Source organism: Tupaia chinensis, unplaced genomic scaffold (genome assembly GCF_000334495.1).
Source record: "Tupaia chinensis unplaced genomic scaffold, TupChi_1.0 Scaffold000489_1, whole genome shotgun sequence".
NCBI lineage: Eukaryota > Metazoa > Chordata > Mammalia > Scandentia > Tupaiidae > Tupaia > Tupaia belangeri.
The window spans coordinates 2,173,131-2,194,776 of NW_006160001.1; the positions used below are offsets into that span (position 1 = coordinate 2,173,131).

Genomic DNA, 21,646 nt, shown 5'->3' on the forward strand with positions numbered 1-21,646 from the left:
CTTATTCCCTTCATTCTTGCTTTCATATCTTCCTCCCCCTATTCCTTTTTTCCACAAATATAAACAGAATATTTTGTAGGTGAGAAAGGTGCTCATTTCTTCAAACAGAACCCAGTTTGGGATTCTTCTCGTTCCCAAGGAATCCATGGTCGTTGTTGTTATTGTTTTTTTTTGAGAGAGATTTTTGCTATAAGCTGTGCGTACTCACCAGAGAGACAGAGACAGATAAACAGAATGTGAGAAATCACCCTCGGGGGGGGGCACACAGCAATCCCTTTTCCTCCATTTTCCTCTCAAGATCTTGGGCATGCATGCACATGCACCCAGTGTGAGTTTTAAGCCGCTGAGTCCAGGACTCGAACCACAGTTGACTATATGGGAGTCTAGCAACGTAACCATTATGCCATCTACTGGTCCCAGGAGTCCGTGGTTCTGATGGGTCCTTCTCACTGCCATCTTGGGCTAGTTTATGAACACCTATCTCCTTTCTTCTCAAAGAACTCTTACCTCAATAAACTCTTCCTTCCTTTCTTTTTTCCTACCAATCCATTTGCATCATTACCCCAAAATTTGTCCATGCCATCTTGAAGTCTTGCTTTATACAGAATAAAAACTGTTGCACACTAAGATACTGGCAAATCTAGAGTCCTGTCTGCTTTTATGGAGCCATAAATTTCATTTGCTTGAAAAAATCCTACTAGACCATAGTTAAAAACAAATTTCTCTTAATCCTTTTGATAATGTTTTTCTTTGTTAATGACTCTGGAAGTAAAATCATGAAAGAAAATTATGAACTTGAGTAGAAATTGTGCTCTTGAGTCCCTAATAGTACACTGTTAACCGATAATAACAATAAAAGTAAACCTACATAGTGCTGGCCATGGATCAGATACTATTGTGTTTTACATATATAATTTTTTCCATTCCCACTATTATATGAAATAGGCACTGTTATTATCACCACCATCCCCATCAAGATGAGGCTAATGGTGAGAGAACACAAACTTGGAAGGTCAAGTAACCAGTATGAGCTTACACCACTGGCGAGTAGAATAACAAAGGCAGATTTCGAACCCAAGAAGTCTGTTTTATAGTCTTTTTTTGTCAGATGTGTTACCCCTTATACCAATGACCCTACCCTGGAGTCTGTCTTCTTACTCACCACATTACAGTGCCAGAGAACAAAAAGATAGAGGATGGGGTGAAAAGAGTAGAAGGCAATTGTTGAGTGCTGTGCTGATTAAGCATTAATTCACTTAATCTTTACAACAACTCTAGAAGGCCAGTATTATTATTATTATCCTATTTAGAGCTGAAGAATAGAGAAGTTAAATAATTTGCTCAGTAAAAGAGCTGGAATTTCTACTCAGGAAGACTGACACTTGCATTCATGCTCTTATATGCTGTGTTGCTTCTTTACAAAGATAGGTAGGGAACCAGCAGTTAGTGTAATGGCTATGTCGCTGGACTCCCACGTAGTCTACCGTGGTTCGTGTCCCGGACCCGGTGGCTTAAAACTCATGCCAGGCACGTGTGCGTGCGTGCCCAAGATCCCGAGAGGAGAATGGAGGAGAAGGGATTGCGGCATGACCATCCCCCCTGGGGGGTGATTTCTCGCTTTCTGTCTCTATGTCTCTCTCTGTCTGCCTGGCAAGCGCAAGCGCCTCATAGCAAAAACCTCTCAAAAAAAAAAAAAAAAGGATAGGTAGAAAACAGTAATTCAGTTCACACTGTCAGGAGAAAAGATGTCCCCTTCTTACCTCTGCCATTCCCTCTACTACTTTCTGTTTATCCACCTGTAAGATACCATTCTTTGCTGTGCGAGATACACGCAACTCATGCCAGTGGCCTAGGGCAAGGGGTTCTTCACTCCTGTAGAAGGAAGACATGATGTTAGTTTTATGTTTCAACTTGACTGAGCTAAGGGATGTCCAGATAGAAGGTAAAACATGATTTCTGGCTGTGTCTGGGAGGGTGCTTGCAGAACAGGTTAGCGTTTGAATCAGTAGATCCACCCGATATGGGTGGGCACTATACATTCTGTTGAAGATACAAATAGAACAAAATGGTAAAGGAAGGGTGAACGGTCTGCTTAAGTGCTTTTGTTCATTGACGACTCCTGGTTCTTGGGCCTTTGGACTCAGACTAGGATTTACACCATGAGCTCCCCTAGTCTTGGGCCTTCAGACTTGGACTAAAATACACCATTGGCTTTCCTAGGCCTTGAGTGTGTAGATGGCAGACCATGGAACTTCTCAGCTTCCATAATTAAGTGAGCCAATCCCTTACATTAAGTCTCCTTCTATAGATTTATAAATAGCCTACTGGTGCTGTTTTTTAGGAACATTGACTAATACAGAAGGAAAACAAGTGTGGGTTAGCATGCTGTGGATTGTGTCCATTTACCTGGCTATGATAAAACTGCTATCAACCTTAGACACTTCATTAAGTAAAAAGGAAATAATAATTCTTGCTTAGTAACAACAGCAGTATGAGCTCCTTCATAAAAGAAGCACTGCATTTATCATTTTATTTATTCCTTACAACACACTTCAAATATGGATATAGTGAATCTGGTTTTCTAGATGAAAAGTGGCATGAGGGTAAAATATGATCATAATTGTGTACAAGTTTTGAAGAGAACATAATTATATGGGCTATAGTGTAAAACACAGATTCTTTGTATTTTACCTTCTTTTAAGTGCAAAAAACATTCTTTTAAATGCATAAAACAAGGAAGGAAGGGTAGATGAGTAGAGAGAGAGAAAGATGGCTAGAAATGTGATACAACGATAAAACGTTATTACAGACTATAGTTGATAGGACATAAAGACATTTACAATTTTTTCAACTTTCCTATATATTTGAAAATATATTCATGATAAAATGTTGGGAAGGGAACAGATTCTATGTGTTCTGATATTGTGAAAAAGACTTAAAATAAGCTAAGATATTCAATTAATTCAAGGTGAAAGTTCTTGAAGTTTAAATGATATTTATAGAAGTTTCACACATTACTTTTGATAGTGAGGTATGCAGAAAGAGTACCATTATTGCATTTGTATTTCTGGCAATGTGTAGTTCGTGGCCCTCACTGAACCTCCCAGTTATTTTTCGTCCTGGATCATCTTTAGAAAACCAGGAGGAATACCAATGGGCACAATTATTGAAAGGTCACCACCCCTCACTTGAATTTTTTTTTTACTCTGGCAAATGCTTTTGTGATTTGTCCTTAGCAATTAGAATTTAATCACCTTGGCTAAATCAATATGCAATAAAGAAACAAGCAGCCCATTTTTAAGTGGTCTATCTCCATAATAACCAACAGCACCACTGTCACATTCTTGTCCTGCAGAGGTCATCTGCTGTCAATACGCTACCTTCCTTTGCACAGTATTATCGATCACAGCCACTAAGAGCTCATTCCAATTGTCTCGATTTTAAAATCAAGTTCATAATGAATTTAACCACCTTTTCCTTTACCTAAAGTTAAAATAATTTGGCCAGTTTTGCAACTTCCTATAGTTCAGGCTTTCATTGAATCGTCTTAATTAAGCAGAAGTCTTTAAAATGGTTTTCAAATAAACAGCTTCCCGAAGAGCATCTGAAACACCAAAAGAGATCACTGTTGTCAGATTATGCTGGGGAAGAGAGGGGGCAAAGAAGCAGCTGGTGGTTTGTTCTTTGGAAGTTCTTGCTTCATTTTCTTTTCTCTCAATACTAAAGGATTCTTTTTCCCATCGCCTTTTCTGACAGACAGGAAAACGGTAACTTATTTTCAAAAAAAAAAAAATCATTAAGAACAACTTTCATCAAAAAGGCACAGAGTTATCAGAAAAAATGCTGGACTCTGTGTGTCTGTGACCCCCAGCTTGAGCTGCCACTGCAGAGGTAAGGCAGAGCCGGGCCATCTGTCCCACAGGGCCAATGAGCCTGACTTGCCTCTGGCTCTCTGGTCATTCCTTATCCAGGAAGAAGCCATTGAAAAGTGCAAGACGATATTCAAGGTGTCTTCCTTTCTCAACCTGACATATTGTTCTAAGTGAATTGCTTTGGCTACTTTGCATAATCATATGTAAATTGAATCAATTAAATATCCACCAAAGTTGTCTTGAGATACAGAATGCATAATCAGAGATACAAAAATGTCCATTTCCCAAGGCATGGGAGGTGTCAGGGATGAGTAGAAATTCGGCCACAAGGACAAAAACAAATCATCCTCTTTAAGAATTGTTGAAACCTCATTTCCCATCAGCTGTACAAAACCATCAGCAGTTAAGGGCAATGCCTGGTTGTAACATCTCACTCACATATTCTTTCCAAAAATGATAGTCTAGTGCTATGAATTATGATTGAATACAGCCTGCAATTTCCTTTAAAACAACGGACTAACAGATACCTTGTTTGCAGGGTATCATTGAGCAAAACATCTCCGTGAATTTCAAGAGAGAAGAATTAGACGAACATAGGAACAAGAAACACGTCTGCATTCGGTTAGTGGTCCTCCAGCTTGAATGATAAAAATTATGATGGGAGGAACACGGTAAGACAAGAGAGATATAAACAAATAAAAACATCTTCACCTACCAACCACAGGCTCCAAGGGACTAAAACAAATACTACCTCACCGTACAGGAACGTTTGACCTGCTAAGTAATCCTACAGTATGAACTAGACAACAGAAGGCAAGTTTTGATTATTCAGACCCATTCTGCAACTACCAGCAAGTACTTGAGAAGGACTTGTTTATTGTCACACCATCGAAACCACTCATCACACAACCATGGGCATACTGGTCAGGGAATGGGTCTTTGCAGTGGCAATGATTCATTGTCAGATTCCTTTACTTGGCGAACAGAAAGAGAGAGACTTGCTAAATTGATACCATCAAAGAAAAAGTTCAAGGGGAAAATTAGATTTCTGTTATTTATTTACTTTTTGCACTTGTACTCTAAGGAGAGACAGAGACAGAGAGAGAGAGAGAGAGAGAGGGAAAGTGAGAAATCACCCTCCGGGTGGATGGCCATGCCATAATCCCTTTTTCTTCCTTCTCTTAGAATTTTGGGCATGCATGCACATGTGCCCTCTAGGAAAGTTAAAAATTTAAGTGAGGTCTTATTTAATGACATTTCTAATCATTAAATATGTGTAGATACGTTTTTATTCCCCACGTGTGTTTGTTGAGTGCCTGTCATGTGAAGATGCTGACTAGTTAACAATTTATCAAGTTTCTGCTGATGGTATTGCATGACCTTGGTGGAAATGGAGGCAGTTCAGAGACTCTGAATTGAGGAATGGTCAAGGTGAAAGCTGAAGAAACAAGAAACAAGCCCAATTCAGAATCCCCTGTGGTAGAAATTGACTGGTTGTCCACCCGTAGCTGTTTTATTTTATTTATTTTAATTTTAATTTTTTTTCCTCTTTCTTGGGCACAGACCTAAACTACATTTCCCAGCTGTCTTGAGGTTATATGGGTAGTGTGACTGAATTCCGGCCAGTGGAATATGAGTGAATGTTTACATCCTCCTGAAACAAACACATTTCCCACAGTTTAAAGTTGTCTAGCTACTTGAGAGGAACAAACCTGGCAGTCAGGAGAGCACTATCCACAGAAAGTCTGACTTAATGAAGCAGGACAGGTTTCAAAAAAAAAAAGGGAACACGGGAAGAGCCTAAGTCGCTCAGTCTTTTTCCAACATGGTGACTGCTTGGATTTTGAGGGGAGGAGGTTCCAGAAGGCCTCCGTTCTCACCTGAGAACACCAGTTCCAGAGCCACAATCAAAGCGGAACTCCACGTGGCCCCCGGCCATGTTGATGGACAGGAAATCTTTACTGCCTGTGTCATAGCTGTACAGGAGGACACCGTCTCCTGAGTCGGGCCGGAATGTGATCTCAAACTCCATGAAAGAAAGATAATGATGGGGCTCCAGCGGCCAGGGTGTCGCAGCGTAGGATCTCAGAGACTCTCTGAATTGAGGAATGGTCAAGGTGAAAGCTGAAGAAACAAGAAATAAGCACAGCTCAGAATCCCTCGTGGTGGAAAACTGACTGGTTGGACACCCACAGCAGGTTTTAGTGTGTGTGTGTGTGTGTGTGTGTGTGTGTCTGTGTGTGTGTGTCATTAGTATCAGAGCAATACATGGCAAGGACTTGTGTCCCTGAATGAAAACATGGAGCAGGAATCCTACTCCCACCCCACCAATAACCTGCAGTAATTTACGATATGAGCAAGACTCACCGTCTTTATGTGAGGCTACTGAAACAAGAGGTTGTATGTACTAGCACTGGCTTACCCTGACTCACGCACACTTTCCTAGGTGACATGGTGTTTGAGATTATAATGTTACTAATACAAAAATGTCTCCCTAGTATGAGATCTTAGGTCTAAATCTGAAACATTCACAGAGGAATTTGATTAACTTCATGATCTTAGGTCTAGTTTTCTTTTCTTTCATATTTTACTCTTAGAATTTTGGAAAGTAAAGCATTCTTATCCCTCCATGGTTTTCCAACATCTTTTAAATGGTAGATTATTATATGCCTAGATATGTGCACATCTCTGTTTGTAGGTGCATGTGTGTTTATATGTATGTGAATATATATATTTATGTAATTAATATATATACAGTATTGAGGGATGGGAATATTCAGCAGAGCAGTACAAAGAAGCATGAATAAGATCACTATTGTCCCGTTGTTAATGTGATATGCAGATCTTCCCAATATTTTCTCTGAAATTGACTGATACGCTAAAGAGCATGAGCATGAGCTTTATATGCTTTGAATTCAGTCTGATACTAATGACACAAATACAGGCTTTTTAAAGTGATTTGATGGCAAAAGGATGCCATGCATGCTCAGCATGCTAAAATGAGCATCCCTGGTTGGTGTAAAACTTGGGCACTCAGAGACTCTAACCTAGCACTCTAGCCTGGTAACAAACGATTGTCCCACCCTCCCAACAAAGCAACAATAATCTCATAAAAGTGTATGGGACTTTGATAAAAGTACAATGATAAATATTACATCCACATAAATTAACATGCAGGTAGAAACTGTCATCGACTTGCTTCTTTCTCACCATCTTCACAGTGTCGACCTTTGAACCCAAGGGGACAGAGGCAAATGTAGGAGTCGGCTTTGATTGCTGTGCAGGTGCCACCATTGACGCAAGAAGCCTCGTCACAGATCCCACTGCTGCATTCCCCTAAATGTAGAACAGGAGTTACCAAGCCAGGTCATCAAGTGAGCTAGTCAAACACGCCGACCATGCCAATAGCTCATGGTTCTGAGCAAATACAGTCTGTTTCTCTCACCTGTCGATTCGTACCTCTACACAACTGCAAACCATCTTTCAGGATATGTTGGATCTCTTCAATTTAATTAGATTTTGACTTTTCCTTTATGAAGAGTTACAGAAACTATTAAGAATATGATGAACCTGGGCTAGCCCAGGGCATGAGGGTTAAGGTGACTGGATGCTACATGGTCAATTGTATGGTTCAAGTCCCAGAACTTGTAGCTTGCTTGAAAAACATGCCGTGTGTGTGTGTGTGTGTGTGTACAAAATCCAGAGAAAAGGGAGAAATGGAAAAGAGGAAATTGTGCATAATCATGCCCTGTGGGTGGGTGCTTTCTTGCTCTCTCTCTCTGTCTCTCTCTCTCAGATGAGTGCAATGCCCTCTAACAAATTTATATATATATATATATATATATATATATATGATGAACACAAAGTGCAATGCCCTCTAACAAATTTATATATATATATATATATATATATATATGATGAACACAATAAATCAAATAATAAGTTGCTGGGCATTTTTTGATCACTGATGGAGAAGACTGAGTTGTTTTCTGCTTTGATTTATCTCTGTTGCTCCCACAGGAGTGTATTTCAATCCCTCCAATGTCACTTTTAAATTAAAAGTGTTCTAATTTGTGTGACCCCAATTAGCTTAAGTGCTACTGCCTTGTTGGTTCAAAGTTGAAACAAGCAAGATAAGCATTGAAGGAGTTAGGCATCCATGTCTAAGATTAACTTGCCTGAATTGCTGACTCCTCTGTCTTGGGCAGTGAGGTAGGAGAGAGGGCTCTGTAATACCTTAGCCTGTGGGTTCTAGAATCCCTATTTCTACCTCCATCGTTACAATCCTACGAGGAACAGTAAGGTGCCTGGGAGTAAACAGTGCTGAAAGATTCGACATCAAGTGGGTTAGTTCTCTTTACCAAATGTATCCCAGACAGCTCCATAAAGAGCGTACTTTGTTATTTTCAAACGTAGATCATCAGAGTGAAGACAAATGGGCTTTTCCTAGTCTGTGTTTTCTTTTAAGTCACTGCTTCTGTCTTCCTCTGTGTGTGTGTCTGTGTGTGTGTGTGTGTGTGTGTGTGTGTGTGTTTGTAAGAAATAAGTTGGGTAGATGGACTATAATCTGGCCCAGAACTACATGGGTGGGCACAAAATACTTTTTCCATGGATGGTGGCAAAGAGGGTATATCTCTAATTGGACCATGAAGGGAAGGGTCCAGGTACGAGTGTCCCTTTACTCACTCCCCAGTTTCTAATGCAGTACCTTCATGAGCTGGAAGCCCACCTCCCTGTGAAATGAAGAGCCCTCCTTGGCCAGATTGTGTCACCTCAGCATGGTGAGTCTCTTATTATTTCCCCATTAGTCTTTTCTATCCATCAGTCTTTTCTATCTCCTCATAGAGAAGAGAAGGAAAGGTGTACCTACTGTGTACCCAGAAAGAAGAGAGTGACTTCAGGGTGTCACAGATGTAATTAAAACCCTTAGAAAAGGCTTGCTGCCCAGGCAGGTGGGTTGACCACTGTGAATTCCAGCTGACAGTCCCTGGAATCTTTTCAAACCACTAACTTGTACCATGGAACTCATCTGTCCCTTTTAAGTTCAGGCCGAAGTGATCAGTGGTCTCTCTTCAGGTGCAGCCCTGAGAACATTACCCTTGGCATTCATAGGGTACACAGATATTGACTGACTTTGATCTTAATGAGCCAAACTCTCACATGACCCTGCATCCACCATTCTGTAGATTGAGAATCTTTCTCAGAGAAGGACTGGTTACATAGAACTAAATGGAATCCTTGGGTTATTTTAGATATACAGGGATAAATTACTTTAAAAATCTATTGAATCTTAACTATTTTTTTTCAAGAGATAAGAATGGAAGACATTGTGAAAGACCAACAAAGAGTTGTTTACTTGGGGGAAGCAGTATTTTAGCAAAATTACCCCATCAATGGCAAGCAAGCTTGATAGATGAGTGAGGGGATGGCTGAGAGGGAAGAAATCCTACAAGGAGCTGAACAGGGGCTGGACAGGGTGATAGCAGAGGAAATGGAGAGAATATAAAGAATCAGAGAGACATGGAAATAGACAAAATAAGCAATTTGTGCTAGAGACTGAAGGTTGAAGAAGACTCCAGCATGAACTCAAAGGGTGTCATTTGAAAGAGTGAAAGGTGGCAAAGGAGAAGAAATGAGGATTGCCATGAATAGGACCTGGTTTCTGAGAGGCAGAGGAGGACTTCACTTTGGCTTACTTTAAGGGTAAGATGACTATGGAAATAGCCACAGGTAGAGTTGCACCTTCAAAGAGAAAAGTGGTCCCCACAATTCCCACCCAGAGGGTAGTAGACTCATGCAGACATGACACTTATTTAAACTGAAGAGGAGATGAGCACATGTGAATAAACTAGAGCAGGAGTCTATGAACTTAGATGGAAAAGCGTTACATCCTTAGGGTCCTTAACTTCTGACTGGAATTGAGCCCAGTAGGCTGCCTTATTTGTGTTTTTGTTTCCATAGTTTTAGTTATCAGTCATCAACCATAGTCTGAAAAAATTAAATAGAATATTCCAGAAGTACAAGTTCATAATGTTAAATTGAGCATTGTTCTGAGTATCATAACGACATCTCACTCTGTCCTGCTCCATCCATTCTTCATAACAACAACAAGAAGAATACAGACAGTAAGCTAAGAGAGAACTTGATTAAAATATGGAATTAAGTATGAGTTTATTTTGACACAACCATTTTTGGAATCCATGCATTGTTTTTTTCATAACATTTACTTGAACTTTTTGTAAATACCTTGTGTTTTGAGAACAAGATTACATTTATATAGCTTTTACTACAGAGTTTTATTATAATTGTCTGATGTTATCGTTATCTTTGGGCCTAATTTATACATTAAACTTTATCGTAGGTGTGTATGTGTAGGACAAAACATCAGTTTCAGGCATATGTACATATGAACATATCCCCTGCAGATGAGGGACTACTACAGTTCCTTTAACTATTAATACAGGCCACATACTCCTAACATCAGCAATTCTCATGACAGACCTCACAGTCACTGTCACATTCCATGTGTTGCAGATGTTTCAAAATACCATTTATATATGTTGCTACTTTGAAATCCTAGTCATTATTTCACCCACCATAAAATAATCTCATTCTCTAACATTTTCTTTAGAAGCACATCTATTATTGTAATACCAAAACTTTAAAAATCTTTCATGGCTGTATTTCAATAGAATTGTTTCCCCTTATAAAATTATGTATCTTTTTTTCTGCATTTCAAAGTAGCATTCTAAAAAGTGGTACATAGGTTTGCCAAACCACTGAAGAGGTCCATGACACCAAAACAGGCAAGCACCCTTGGGCCAGTGAGAAGAGAGAATCCTGGCAAGGTCCCAGGGAAGTAGGACGGTCCCATGGGTGCAGTGTAGATGAACTGGCTCATTTCAGAGAGGAGGAAAATCTTCAACTCTGAAAGTGTGTGTGGGGGAGAAGGGTAGAAGGTGGGGCACACATATGGCTGGAGTGACTTGACTATCAATATATAAAGTGACTTTTGCTGACACTACTATTTGCCAGCTTTTGTGTAGGTTTATGCTAGATAATGAAGTGAGGGGCAGAAGAGAAATTAGACTTCTTAGGAGCAAAAGAAGGTGAAGCATCATTAAGTGAGTACATTAAGGAAACCATAAAGTATGAGCCACCTTCCTGTCCCCCTTTGGCAATCTCTAACTGAAGCCTGTATATATTTCCTCCTGAATATCTCAGGTCAGTCTCTATTCTCTACCACTACCACCACCTGGATCAAATCACTATCACCTGTCATCTGGACTATTGCAATAGACTTGCAGTTGTTTACGTATACCCCTTAAAAGCCCCTTTTCAATGAGCTGTCTACAGTTAGAGGATCTTTTCAAACCATAAACTAGATCATGGAACTCATTTGTCCCTCTGCCTGGAATATTCTTTCCTCTCTTCTTCACCTTTTGACTCCTACTCTTGCTTCATTTTAACTCCCTCAGGAACTCTTCTCCTGACCCCCAGACCTTAGAATTTCCCTATCATTCACTATTATTGCACCATTGCTTCTCCTATGTGAAAAGTGAAAATTTACTCCAATTGTGATTTTATTGGGTTGTCGGAAAAGTCATGATACATTTTTGCACAGAAAAATACGTCATGACTTTTCCGACAACCCAATACATTCACTTGCATGATTTTTTGATTAATTTGGTCTCTCCTCATGGCAGCTACATGAGGGTAGGGATGAAATCCTGTCCATTCACTGCTTTATCTCTGCCATCCAGTACTATAACCAGCACTAAGTGGGTGCTCAAATAAGTATTTATGGAGTAAAAGAACGAGAGAAAGAGTTGGCGAAACATAGTGAGATCTGTGGTCATCACAGACCTCTTGAGTCTTTAAGAACTCAGGGAGTTGACTCTGCAACATTGCTATAGCAGGGGGCAGAGAGCCAAGAAAGGATTGGAAAAAAAAAAGAGTAATAGGATTAGGTTTGAGAATTTGGGTGGAGATATAAGAAAAGGCTAGACCAGAGAATGCAAAATCTTGCTGAGGCTGCCGACTCTTCAAAATGTGACTTGCAGGGACCAGCATTTAGCGTAATGGCTATGCTGCTGGACTCCCACGTAGGCGACCGCGGTTCAAGTCCTGGACCCGGTGGCTTAGAATCACGCCGGGTGCATGTGCGTGCGTGCCCAAGATCCCGAGAGGAGAATGGAGGAGAAGGGATTGCGGCGTGGCCATCCCCACTGGGGGGGGGGGTGATTTCTCGCTTTCTATCTCTCTGTCTCTCTCTGTCTGTCTGGCGAGCGCATGTGCCCTCTAGCGAAAACCTCTCAAAAAAATAAAATAAATAAAATTTTTAAAAAAATGTGACTTGCAGAGAGCTCTGTAGTTTGGAAGTCTTTAATGAAGGAGATGGGAAATGGAGTGGAAGGAGTTGAATAATGAAAGGCTCCCCTGAGCAGTGAACAGATTGGTGGGATAAGTAGGTGAGACGGAAGAGGAGCTGAAGACGGCAATGTCAAAACTGAGGTGTCAGATGAAAAAATGATGACCCCAAAAAAGACTACATTTGACTTACGAAAGACTACACTTGACTTACAAACCTTGAATTTCAAGAAGACTAACTCAAAAGAAAGCAAACATGGAGGCTGAGTAAGGATAACTAGCCCTGCCCTTATACCTCATGGGAAAAAAAACTGAAGAAATGAAAAAAAAAGCAAGGTAACTGATGTCTGCCATTAAGGGCCATAGAGAAATCCAATAACCCAATAGCTACTTCCTGGGAATTTGAGCCAGCAAGGTATCTTTTTGGTCTCATCTGCTCAGTGAAGAACTTGGTATCACTATGTGAGAATTGCAAAAGCTGGCAGAAATCAGTACTTGGCCAGCTTTGCAACTTCTGAACTAGCTGTCAGAGGTTTACCATGAAGCCTTGAAACTGCCAGATCTGGGACCAGCAGTTAGCGTAATGGCTATGTAGCTGGACTCCCATGTAGTCGACCGCGGTTTGAGTCCCTGACCTGGTGGCTTAAACTCACACTGGGTGCATGTGCGTGCATGCCCAAGATTCCAAGAGAAGAATGGAGGAGAAGGGATTGTGTGGCCATCCCCCTGGGGGGAGATTTCTCGCTTTCTGTCTCTCTGTCTCTCTCTGTCTGTCTGGCGAGTGCATGCGCCCTATAGCAAAAACCTCTCAAAAAAAAAAAGAAGCTGCCAGATCTGTTCTTCAGGGCTGGTTTGATGGGTGGAGGTCAGACTATTACTATGAATAATGCATTAATTTTAATAATAATTAATTTTTGTCTTTATTCATGATAGAGCACATGCACGTGTGCATAGAGTACCTTTCACAGAGTCTGACCATAACGGGATCCCCCTCCTCTAGTCCTTCAGCCCATCAGGTCTTGGGCACACATGTACCTGTGCTACATGGTTCAGGCTAAGGATCTGAACAACAGTCACTGTGTGAGATCTGGCTTCTCTTGAGAAGCACATTACCACTACACCATGAAGCTGGCCCATTAATAACATATTAATGGGAAATACTTATGACATGTTTGCTATGTGTAAGGCCCTCTTATAAATACCTTATATGCAATTTAAGCAAAAGTATCTTATGAAGTAGGTACTATTTCTAGATGGGCAAGTTGTAAGAGATTAGCTGATTTGCCAAATCAAGACCATTTGCCTTCAGCACCCAGGTTTATAAATACCAAGGGAGATTCCTGATGAAACTATTGGTTCTTATGTTCTTAATCATCACAGATAGTCACAAAGAGGGACTTTAGAGTTATTGTTTTAGTGTCATGGGAACTTTAATAATTGTTTTAGTCACTGTTGTTTATTGTTTACATTGACTAAATGATCAATTGGGAAAAATTAGCATAGGAAATAGCATGTGGATAGTAATATTTTCCTTTTAGTTGAACTTCATCTACTGTAGTTTTAATGATGACATAGCTTTAAGAGTGAGCAAGGTGAAGAGCAACTTGGAGAGATGTGATTTGGAAATCTTTGATATAGTTGATTTGGTTAAAAGGGCAAGACTGAAACCAGAATGGCAGAGGTCACAGATGTGCAACTTTGGTCAGGTTATTTAACTGTTCTGTAACATTGGTTCTCTTCTGTAAACTAAGACTAATGCTAACACTGCTTTTATAGGAATTTTAGGAAGATTAAGATTAAAGTAATTTATAATTATGCCTACATATACTAGGTACTCAACAGATTTTAGCTATAAAACAAAACAAAACAAAATAAAAAAAGATTGTACCTAGGGTTATGAGGACTGAATCCTAGGTGTGATTGAGGAAAAAGTAGAGGGATAGGTTAATATGTGGTAAAGCAAATACAACTCAATGTTAATGGTAGCGAAGATGGAGAAAAAGAGACCTAAGAATTGGATTTGCCATTTCTTGCCAAGGATTATGTCATAGGAGGAAGTGATGCCTAAAGTAGGGAGTGGAAAGGAAGAGCATTACAGAGACATAACCCAGAGTTCTGATATCATTGAGTCACTGTTAGGAACTGAATTCTGTCCCCTTGAAATTTGCAGATTGAAGCCCTAATCCCAAAGTGACTACATTTGTATATAGGGCCTTTAAGGAGGCAGTTAATGTTAAATAAAGTCATAAACCTGGGGCCCAACCCAGAATGACTGCTGTCCTTAAAGAAGAAGAAATCAGGATGCACAGAGAGGTCCAATGGGCGTGCGCTCACAGAGAAAAGACCATGAGAAGATGTAGCGAGAAGGCACTGTCTGCAAGCCAAGAAGAGAGGCCCTAGGAGAGACCAACTCTGCCAACACCTTGATCTTAGTCATCAGTGTCCAGAACTAGGAGAAAATTAATTTCTGATGTTTAAGCCACACAGTCTGTGGTGGTTTGTTACGGCAGCCCTAGCAGACTAAGACAGTCACTGAATTAACTAGTCTTGGAATTACCTACCTGCTGCCTCCAGTGACAGAATAAATATCACTATTTTAAACAAAATCATAGCTCTGCCCATTATTTAGGATAAGTTATTTAATTGTACAAGGCCCAGATTATTTACCTATAAAATCGGTATAAAAATAATTTCTATCTTCTAAAATTAGTGTAAGGAATAAATGAGAGGATAGAGAGAAAATGTTTGGCACAATGATCAAGACTTAGAATTTGACCAGTTCTCCTAGGAGGAGAGAGTTTATGAAAGCTCTTCTTGCATTATTACGTTGGTTTTCCACTGGACTGAATGAGGAAGGGCGAAAGAACTGGGTTGCTTGTTACTTTGTCCAATGAGACCATGCCATGTTTCATGAAGAACTCAAGACAGCAGCAAGAAACAACCAAGGGTTTGGTGCCACCACACTTCAGTGTCCATACTCAGGGTTAACATGTCTGCAGAGGGTCAACCTCAGCTCTTGGGGCCACCTCCCTCCTGAAGTTCTATATGAAACAGATTCCCAGGGTTGCAACTGATGCTGTTTCTCTCCTCTCTGTCCCAATCTAGAAAGGCAATCTACAAGAGTAATTCACACCCTGGGCAGCCACTTACCCACATCAGCCCCACTGAGTGCTTTTCCCAGGGGCCAGGGCCTCAAGTCGATTCTCTTCCCATTAACAGCAAGTAACTGCACACAGCCTTGAAAGCCTCGGTTTGTCCCCGTTGCTCTAACCAGCCAGTATGCACTGGGAGCCCCACCAACATAGAGAGGTGTCCGGAAGGTGATTTTACTGTACAGGCCCTTTAAGAAAAATTAACACTCTACTTTACTAAACAAAGCCAACACCATGGTACAACAGATTTCAATGGTTAAGATGTAAGTGACAGTTCCCCTCCCCTGACCCCACTGCCGTGTATTCTTCCTTCCATATTTATTTATCTTTAAGACATCACTGTACTGGAAAATTAAACCATGGTCACCACAGGAAACTTAGTGAGCTTCTCAGAGGGCTGTGCTCTAGAAAGGATGATTCTGGAATGCCAGGAAGGGAAAAGAGGTCAGAGCCAAGACCCACCCAATAGGCAGTCAACTATGCTGGGCCTCCAAAAACAACTTCCTCTTTCCAGTCCTGCCACCAACCTACTGTGTACCTTGGACGGGTCACAGAGCTATTCTGTATCTTAGAAGGTGATAATACTAATTTTCTGTGTACATAGGCCCACACTTACCCTTTCCCTTTTACTATCCTAGTTACCTCTATACTATACACTGCCAGAAACACTGTGGGAGGAAATCACCAAAGCGATAATGTTGCAAATTTTTTTGAAATTTGCTTATGAATACGACTTTTTTCTTTTCCTTTCTCCTTTTATTTTCTTTTCTTCTTAAAAGTGTTATTACAGTGAGGTAGGAAAATTTCCAATCTTAGATCAAGCCACAATCTGGATTGCAGGTTTTGAGGTTTCAAAATATAGAGCTGAACATTAGATGGAACAAAATTAAGGCACCCTGGGCTGGGTCATTCTTTTTTTTTTTTTTTTTAACTGAAATATGTCATTTATTTGGATAAAGGATTAAAAAAAATGTGTTGGAAAGGTATTCTTCCAGCACTTAGAAAATGTGCAGACTCTAAGCTACTGAAAGATAAATCTTTTAAACTTCTGTTCCCAGCCAATAGAAAATCTTATCATTGTTTTATCTTTCTAATGAATTGATAAGAATCTTTTATAAATATTAATAGTGGATTGAATCTGAGCTAGGCAGCTTTATAGTACTTGTAGTGGGTTTTAAGGATTAACTAGATTGTTTGCCAGCCACTCAACACACTGCTTTCATTAGATGAATTAAATACCCTCTTGGCTTAGTTCATCAACATCTTCAGCATTTACTTCCTGGATCCCATTCTCACTCTGGTTTTGTTCCCTGACCCAGGACCAGAGGAGGGGGCCTGACAGCCCAATCCTCTCAGAGAATTAAGTGCACTGTGGAGGTAGGTGGCCCTTGGAAGTGCCCTTCACAGTATCCCAGAAATAGACTTGGACCTTAGCCTTTACCTTTCTCTGGTGAAGTGGCCTACAGGTCCCTGGAATTGCTTTTCTGGCCTATGCTGAAAAGGGAAATATCCTGGAGTTTGTATTTCCTGGGCAGCCTTAATAGTTTGAGATAACTCAGAGGTATAGTCCATATTCTAGCGGTCTCCTATGGGATCAGGCAGAAGCCACATTCTGAAGAACTTTTCCTAAGTTCTCACTCTTGTTGACTTCCTCATCTTCTCCTGTCCATTTCACCTCTCTATTTCCAGTTTCCCCAAGGATCCACTTTCACAAGGCTCCTCATCTTAGGTCTGTTTCTGGGAAGCCCAACTTAAAGTGGAATCACTATCTCCCATGCCAGTTCATTAGACATTCTACATTTGTGGTCCTGCTAATAAAACTTGCTCAACAAGTCTCAGTAGTATGGAAAGAAATTTCGCCCTGAGTGTACATAAAATTACATCCTTCTTAAAATCCATTCTTATATTCAATAAAATTATAGAGTCTTGGGATTGAAAAAAAAATGTAAAAACTCATAATCCAAGTTCTCATTGGCTGTCAGGTTCCTTGTATGTCCATATCAGCAAGTTATCCTCGAATACCTCTGAAGGACAGGGAACTATCTCCTGAGGAAATATGTTGTACCTCTGTATAACTTTGTATGATTAGGTGAAGCTAAAATTACTCTCCCTGAGGCTCTTCCCATTATTCAGCCTTGGCGGTCCACAGAATAACTCCTTCTCCCTCAAGTCTCTGCATCTGACTCTATGATGAAAAGCCACCACCCATGCCTTCATCTTTTCAAAGTAAACATTGCTCCTTCAATCAATCTTTGAAGGGCTTTCCAGTCATCTTTCTGGCCCTTGAACATGCTGCAGTTAGTCTATGGCTCTCTGAAAATGTGATCACGGATATGAATGCAGTCCTATCAAAGGATTAGTGTCATCATTAGAATCACTGGAAGTTATCATATCATCACCAGAACAGGATAAAATTGTCACCATTCTTGTTTACAGGCTATGCTTCTATTAACACAACCTATAATTTCCTTGGTGTGCTGTTACCACACAACCCACTTTGTTATCCTTTATTGAACATCTTTGTTTGACACCATTATGTGTTTTCATGTGTTGCTTCTACTATAGATTCTGCATCCTTTTGGACCCAAGTTCAAGATTTATTTCTCCAAATTTCATTTTATCATGTTAGGTTTTTGTTCAGGCATTTATGTGACTCTATAGTCATTCACCCAATCTTTTCCTTTCCTAGCAATATGGACAACAAGCAATCTCCCTAGATTCACATTTGGATTTTTTTGTCCCTTTGGAACCTCTGGGGACCAAATTAGTACTTTTTTTTTTCTTTTAATTCCTTTTTCTCTTTTGGATCATCACAGCTTGGCTCTTTATTTAACATGTCTTGCCAACAAATGAAGAGTCCAAGCAAGGAGGTAGCTCTAAACATATACACAATTCCTTTTTGCTATATTTTCCTCAGAGAATACAGACACCTGCCTGATTATAATTACAGGCTTGGTTCCTTGGCAGGTTGCTAATCCAAACTGTTTATTCTAAACACAGTCCTAAAATTGCCCAGAGCATAACAAATATGTGAGTATCTAGGTGATTTACTGAGTAGCCCAAAAGTTGAATTATTTTACCACTTCCTACAATCCTAAAAAAGGGAGATAAATGAATTATTCCTGTATATTGAACCAAGTGAACCTTTCAGGGCTATTTTTTAAAGCCACAAGATTGCAACACCCCTACCTTAAAAGCAAGCTTTATGTTTGACACTAATAATGGGTTCTATTCTTCCAATATGGGCCTTCCTCTACCTGTGGCTTTGATGTTCTGGTAGAAAGAGAACATGCCCCTGGGTATGAAGCCTAGATTATGTACCTGTGCACCCAATAGTGATGATGACTGTGAGTTCAGTTTTTCTTTTCAGTTGATGTGGGATGGATATGTGCCCTGAAAACTAATAGGAATGGCAAGACTGAATAGGGGCACACGGGAAGCTTAGTTGAGTGGGTTCACCATGATAAATGGGTCTCACCAAGCCCATCTAAAACTTTGATTTAGCTAATTCTTCCTGGACTGTCTGTAGTCAGTCTCTCAAGGGATGTTTGGGTAGATAGAGTAGGCAAGGTATGAGGGTTCCACTCACCTGGGACTGGCCTGTCACTGGGGTGCCATTGTTCAACTGCAACAGCCCATTCAGGCCATCTCTGTAGAGTGTAACTGTGTGCCAGCCCCCCAGTTTAATTTTGGTCTCACTTATGATAATGGCAACACCAGTTCCACAATTAAACCTGAAAGAGAGGGAAGGAAAAGAAGATTCTTTGATCAATCAGATCATTACTCATGTTTTCCAACTCCATTGACATCACTTCCAGGGTAATAGCTCCTCCCACAGTTAATCTGTTCAGTTACATCTATGAATATCAAGAGCTATTTAAATCTATTCACAGAACAGTTAGATGCCTCTTCCCTAAGATGATTTCATTCTAGTTTTCATTAATCTGTCCTTGGAATCTTTCAACATAGGATCTTCTTTAACCTGATTCTCTCTGCGGCTTAAAAAATGATGGGCAACAAATGCTGACCCCTCTTTTTCAAAGATAGCAAGATGTTTAAAGTAGATTCGAGGTGCAGCAAGTTAGAAAGTGGACCACTCTGCTTCCTGGGATTTCTCCAAGGACTTTCTTCATCTCACAAATGTTAGGCTCAGCGATATTAATAAAATGTAAAAATCCAGGTCTTCACACTTATTTTGGCAAACTTGTCAGTTCTGCCATCTGTACGCAGCTGTGCTCAAATACAGGTGAGACTCCCATAGGAGGTGTGGGACAGAGGAGGAGCTTCCTCGGTGGCTGCATTATTCTTGTTTCATTGTTTGTTTGTTTTTCCCAACATCCCAAAGCTCAGGGGTGCCCACTGGTCATGATGTCTGATACGTAGAATTTTGTTCCTTTCTAGTAGCTCCCAAATAGGTACCACGCATCTTATGTATGAATTGAGATTGCCTCCTGGGGATGACACATGACCAGCATTGTCCGTATTAAGATTTGCATGATTTGCAGCCCACCTCTCTGGGCTTCTTTGTCTCATGATCTTTAATAGAGAGGCATGGGGTCAACAGGCTTACCTGAGGGAACATCAGAATCACTCCATAGGAGTTGCAGGGTTGGAGAACTACTACCAGCTAATAACTGGCAGTTCTACTGACTGTCAATCAGAACCACTACATTTTCAAGCTCCACAAACTTAGAACCACCAACCCAGATCTTGGTGGCTAATATCAAACTTCCATTAATAAAATTATTTAACAAAGAATGAGACCCATTTTCTAGCCTGAATGGATGCTGAAAGTTTTCTACAATTTAACCCAAACTACTTTTTTATGTTGAAATCATAAAAAAAAGATAATAATGGTTGATGCTTATTGAATGCTTACTATGGGTCAGGTGTAGCTCTAAGCACTTGTATGGTTTAACTCATCCAATCCTCACAATAGCTCTATAAGAAAGCACAGCCTTGGAGAGGTTATATCATTTGCTGAAGGTCAGGCAGTAGTCAGACAATGGTGCCATTAGGATCTTAGCCAGTGCACTGTGGCAAAGGAAAAGGCTGATGTCTACTGGTCACTCACAAACAGGTGCTGTGTACACATCCTTAAGGGTGATTAAACACTGCACCTCCACATAAGTCTGCCCTTCTTGGTCCCTCATAAGCATACATAAGCTAAAGGTCGCTTCCAGAGTATATTGGAAGAAAAGTGACCAGGGCAGAGGAGGCAAGACCAACAGCTTATACAGCCCCAGGGAAAGACAAGGATGGGGTGGAGCTTTTATAAATCCCTAGGAGTCTGTAGATTTCCTTTCTCTTTTCCATGGCAACCAGCTGTATTTGCCACGAGACGATCCCAACCTTCTTCCCACCACCTGCACTAGAGTTCTAAGAGATAACGGATTTTCTTTATCTCTTTGGCTTACTTCTGCATCTCTAGGACCTACAGCAGTGCCTGGTATACTGTGGGTGCTCAAGAAACATTTGCTGTTGCATAAATGAATGTTCTTAAGGTTCCAAAACTCAAGTTTCAAAAGCTGTACTACAATCCTGATATTCTAGTATTTGGTAAACTGGTCCATGCTCATCTTACACACACCATTCCTTTATCTACTGGAATTCATCCTGTATATATTTTTATTCACATTATAAAAATGCAAAGGTAACAGGATTGTTTGTTCAAACTTTGTGGAGCTCTTGGTGGGAATTACCTGAATTGAAGGGCACGTCTGATGATAGCCAGGGACATGAAATCACCCCTCCCATGGTCATTCTCTCCACAATAGAGCAGTAAGCCATCCTCTGCCTCAGCCTGTTATTATGCAAACAAAAGACACAAGAACAATGAGCATCTTCTTTACCATAAAGAGCCACCTAGAGACATGCATGAATATGAAACTTGACCATTCTCCTTTGCAATCCTATTTACAAAGGGGCAAGTACATGAACTCCAATCAATTCCCTGGTACTCAGTCTCTGGTACTTGGCTCATTTTCAATAAACAAATCATAGTGCAAAAATAGAGTGTGAAAAATGGCAGTGAGATGAGAAGAAGGGGACACCATCTTTGACCTGCTCCTTACTTGTCTTTGTGCAGAATCTCAGTATGACATGTACAGAGACCACGTCACAGTGAGGACATTGCCCATGATCATCAAATTCTATTCTCACTTAAAGGCATGCAAATTCTTTCCATCTATTAGGTGAACAGAATCGGAAAAACAGCCCAGCTGTTAGCCATGTTGGCTATCTTGGACTAAG

General features: G+C 40.4%; 1 protein-coding gene across 1 annotated transcript in view; it reads right to left on the bottom strand.

Annotated features, from left to right (window-relative positions):
• EGFLAM (EGF like, fibronectin type III and laminin G domains) overlaps positions 1–21,646 on the bottom strand; it is a 191,857-nt gene that overhangs the window by 33,585 nt on the left and 136,626 nt on the right. Inside the window, exons 11-16 of the mRNA XM_006156308.2 lie at positions 21,097–21,197; positions 18,984–19,128; positions 15,393–15,582; positions 7,083–7,208; positions 5,753–5,996; positions 1,761–1,872 (exon numbers count right to left, since the gene is read on the bottom strand). Of these exons, the coding sequence (XP_006156370.1) occupies positions 1,761–1,872; positions 5,753–5,996; positions 7,083–7,208; positions 15,393–15,582; positions 18,984–19,128; positions 21,097–21,197 (918 nt within the window). The remainder of the gene's footprint in view (positions 1–1,760; positions 1,873–5,752; positions 5,997–7,082; positions 7,209–15,392; positions 15,583–18,983; positions 19,129–21,096; positions 21,198–21,646) is intronic.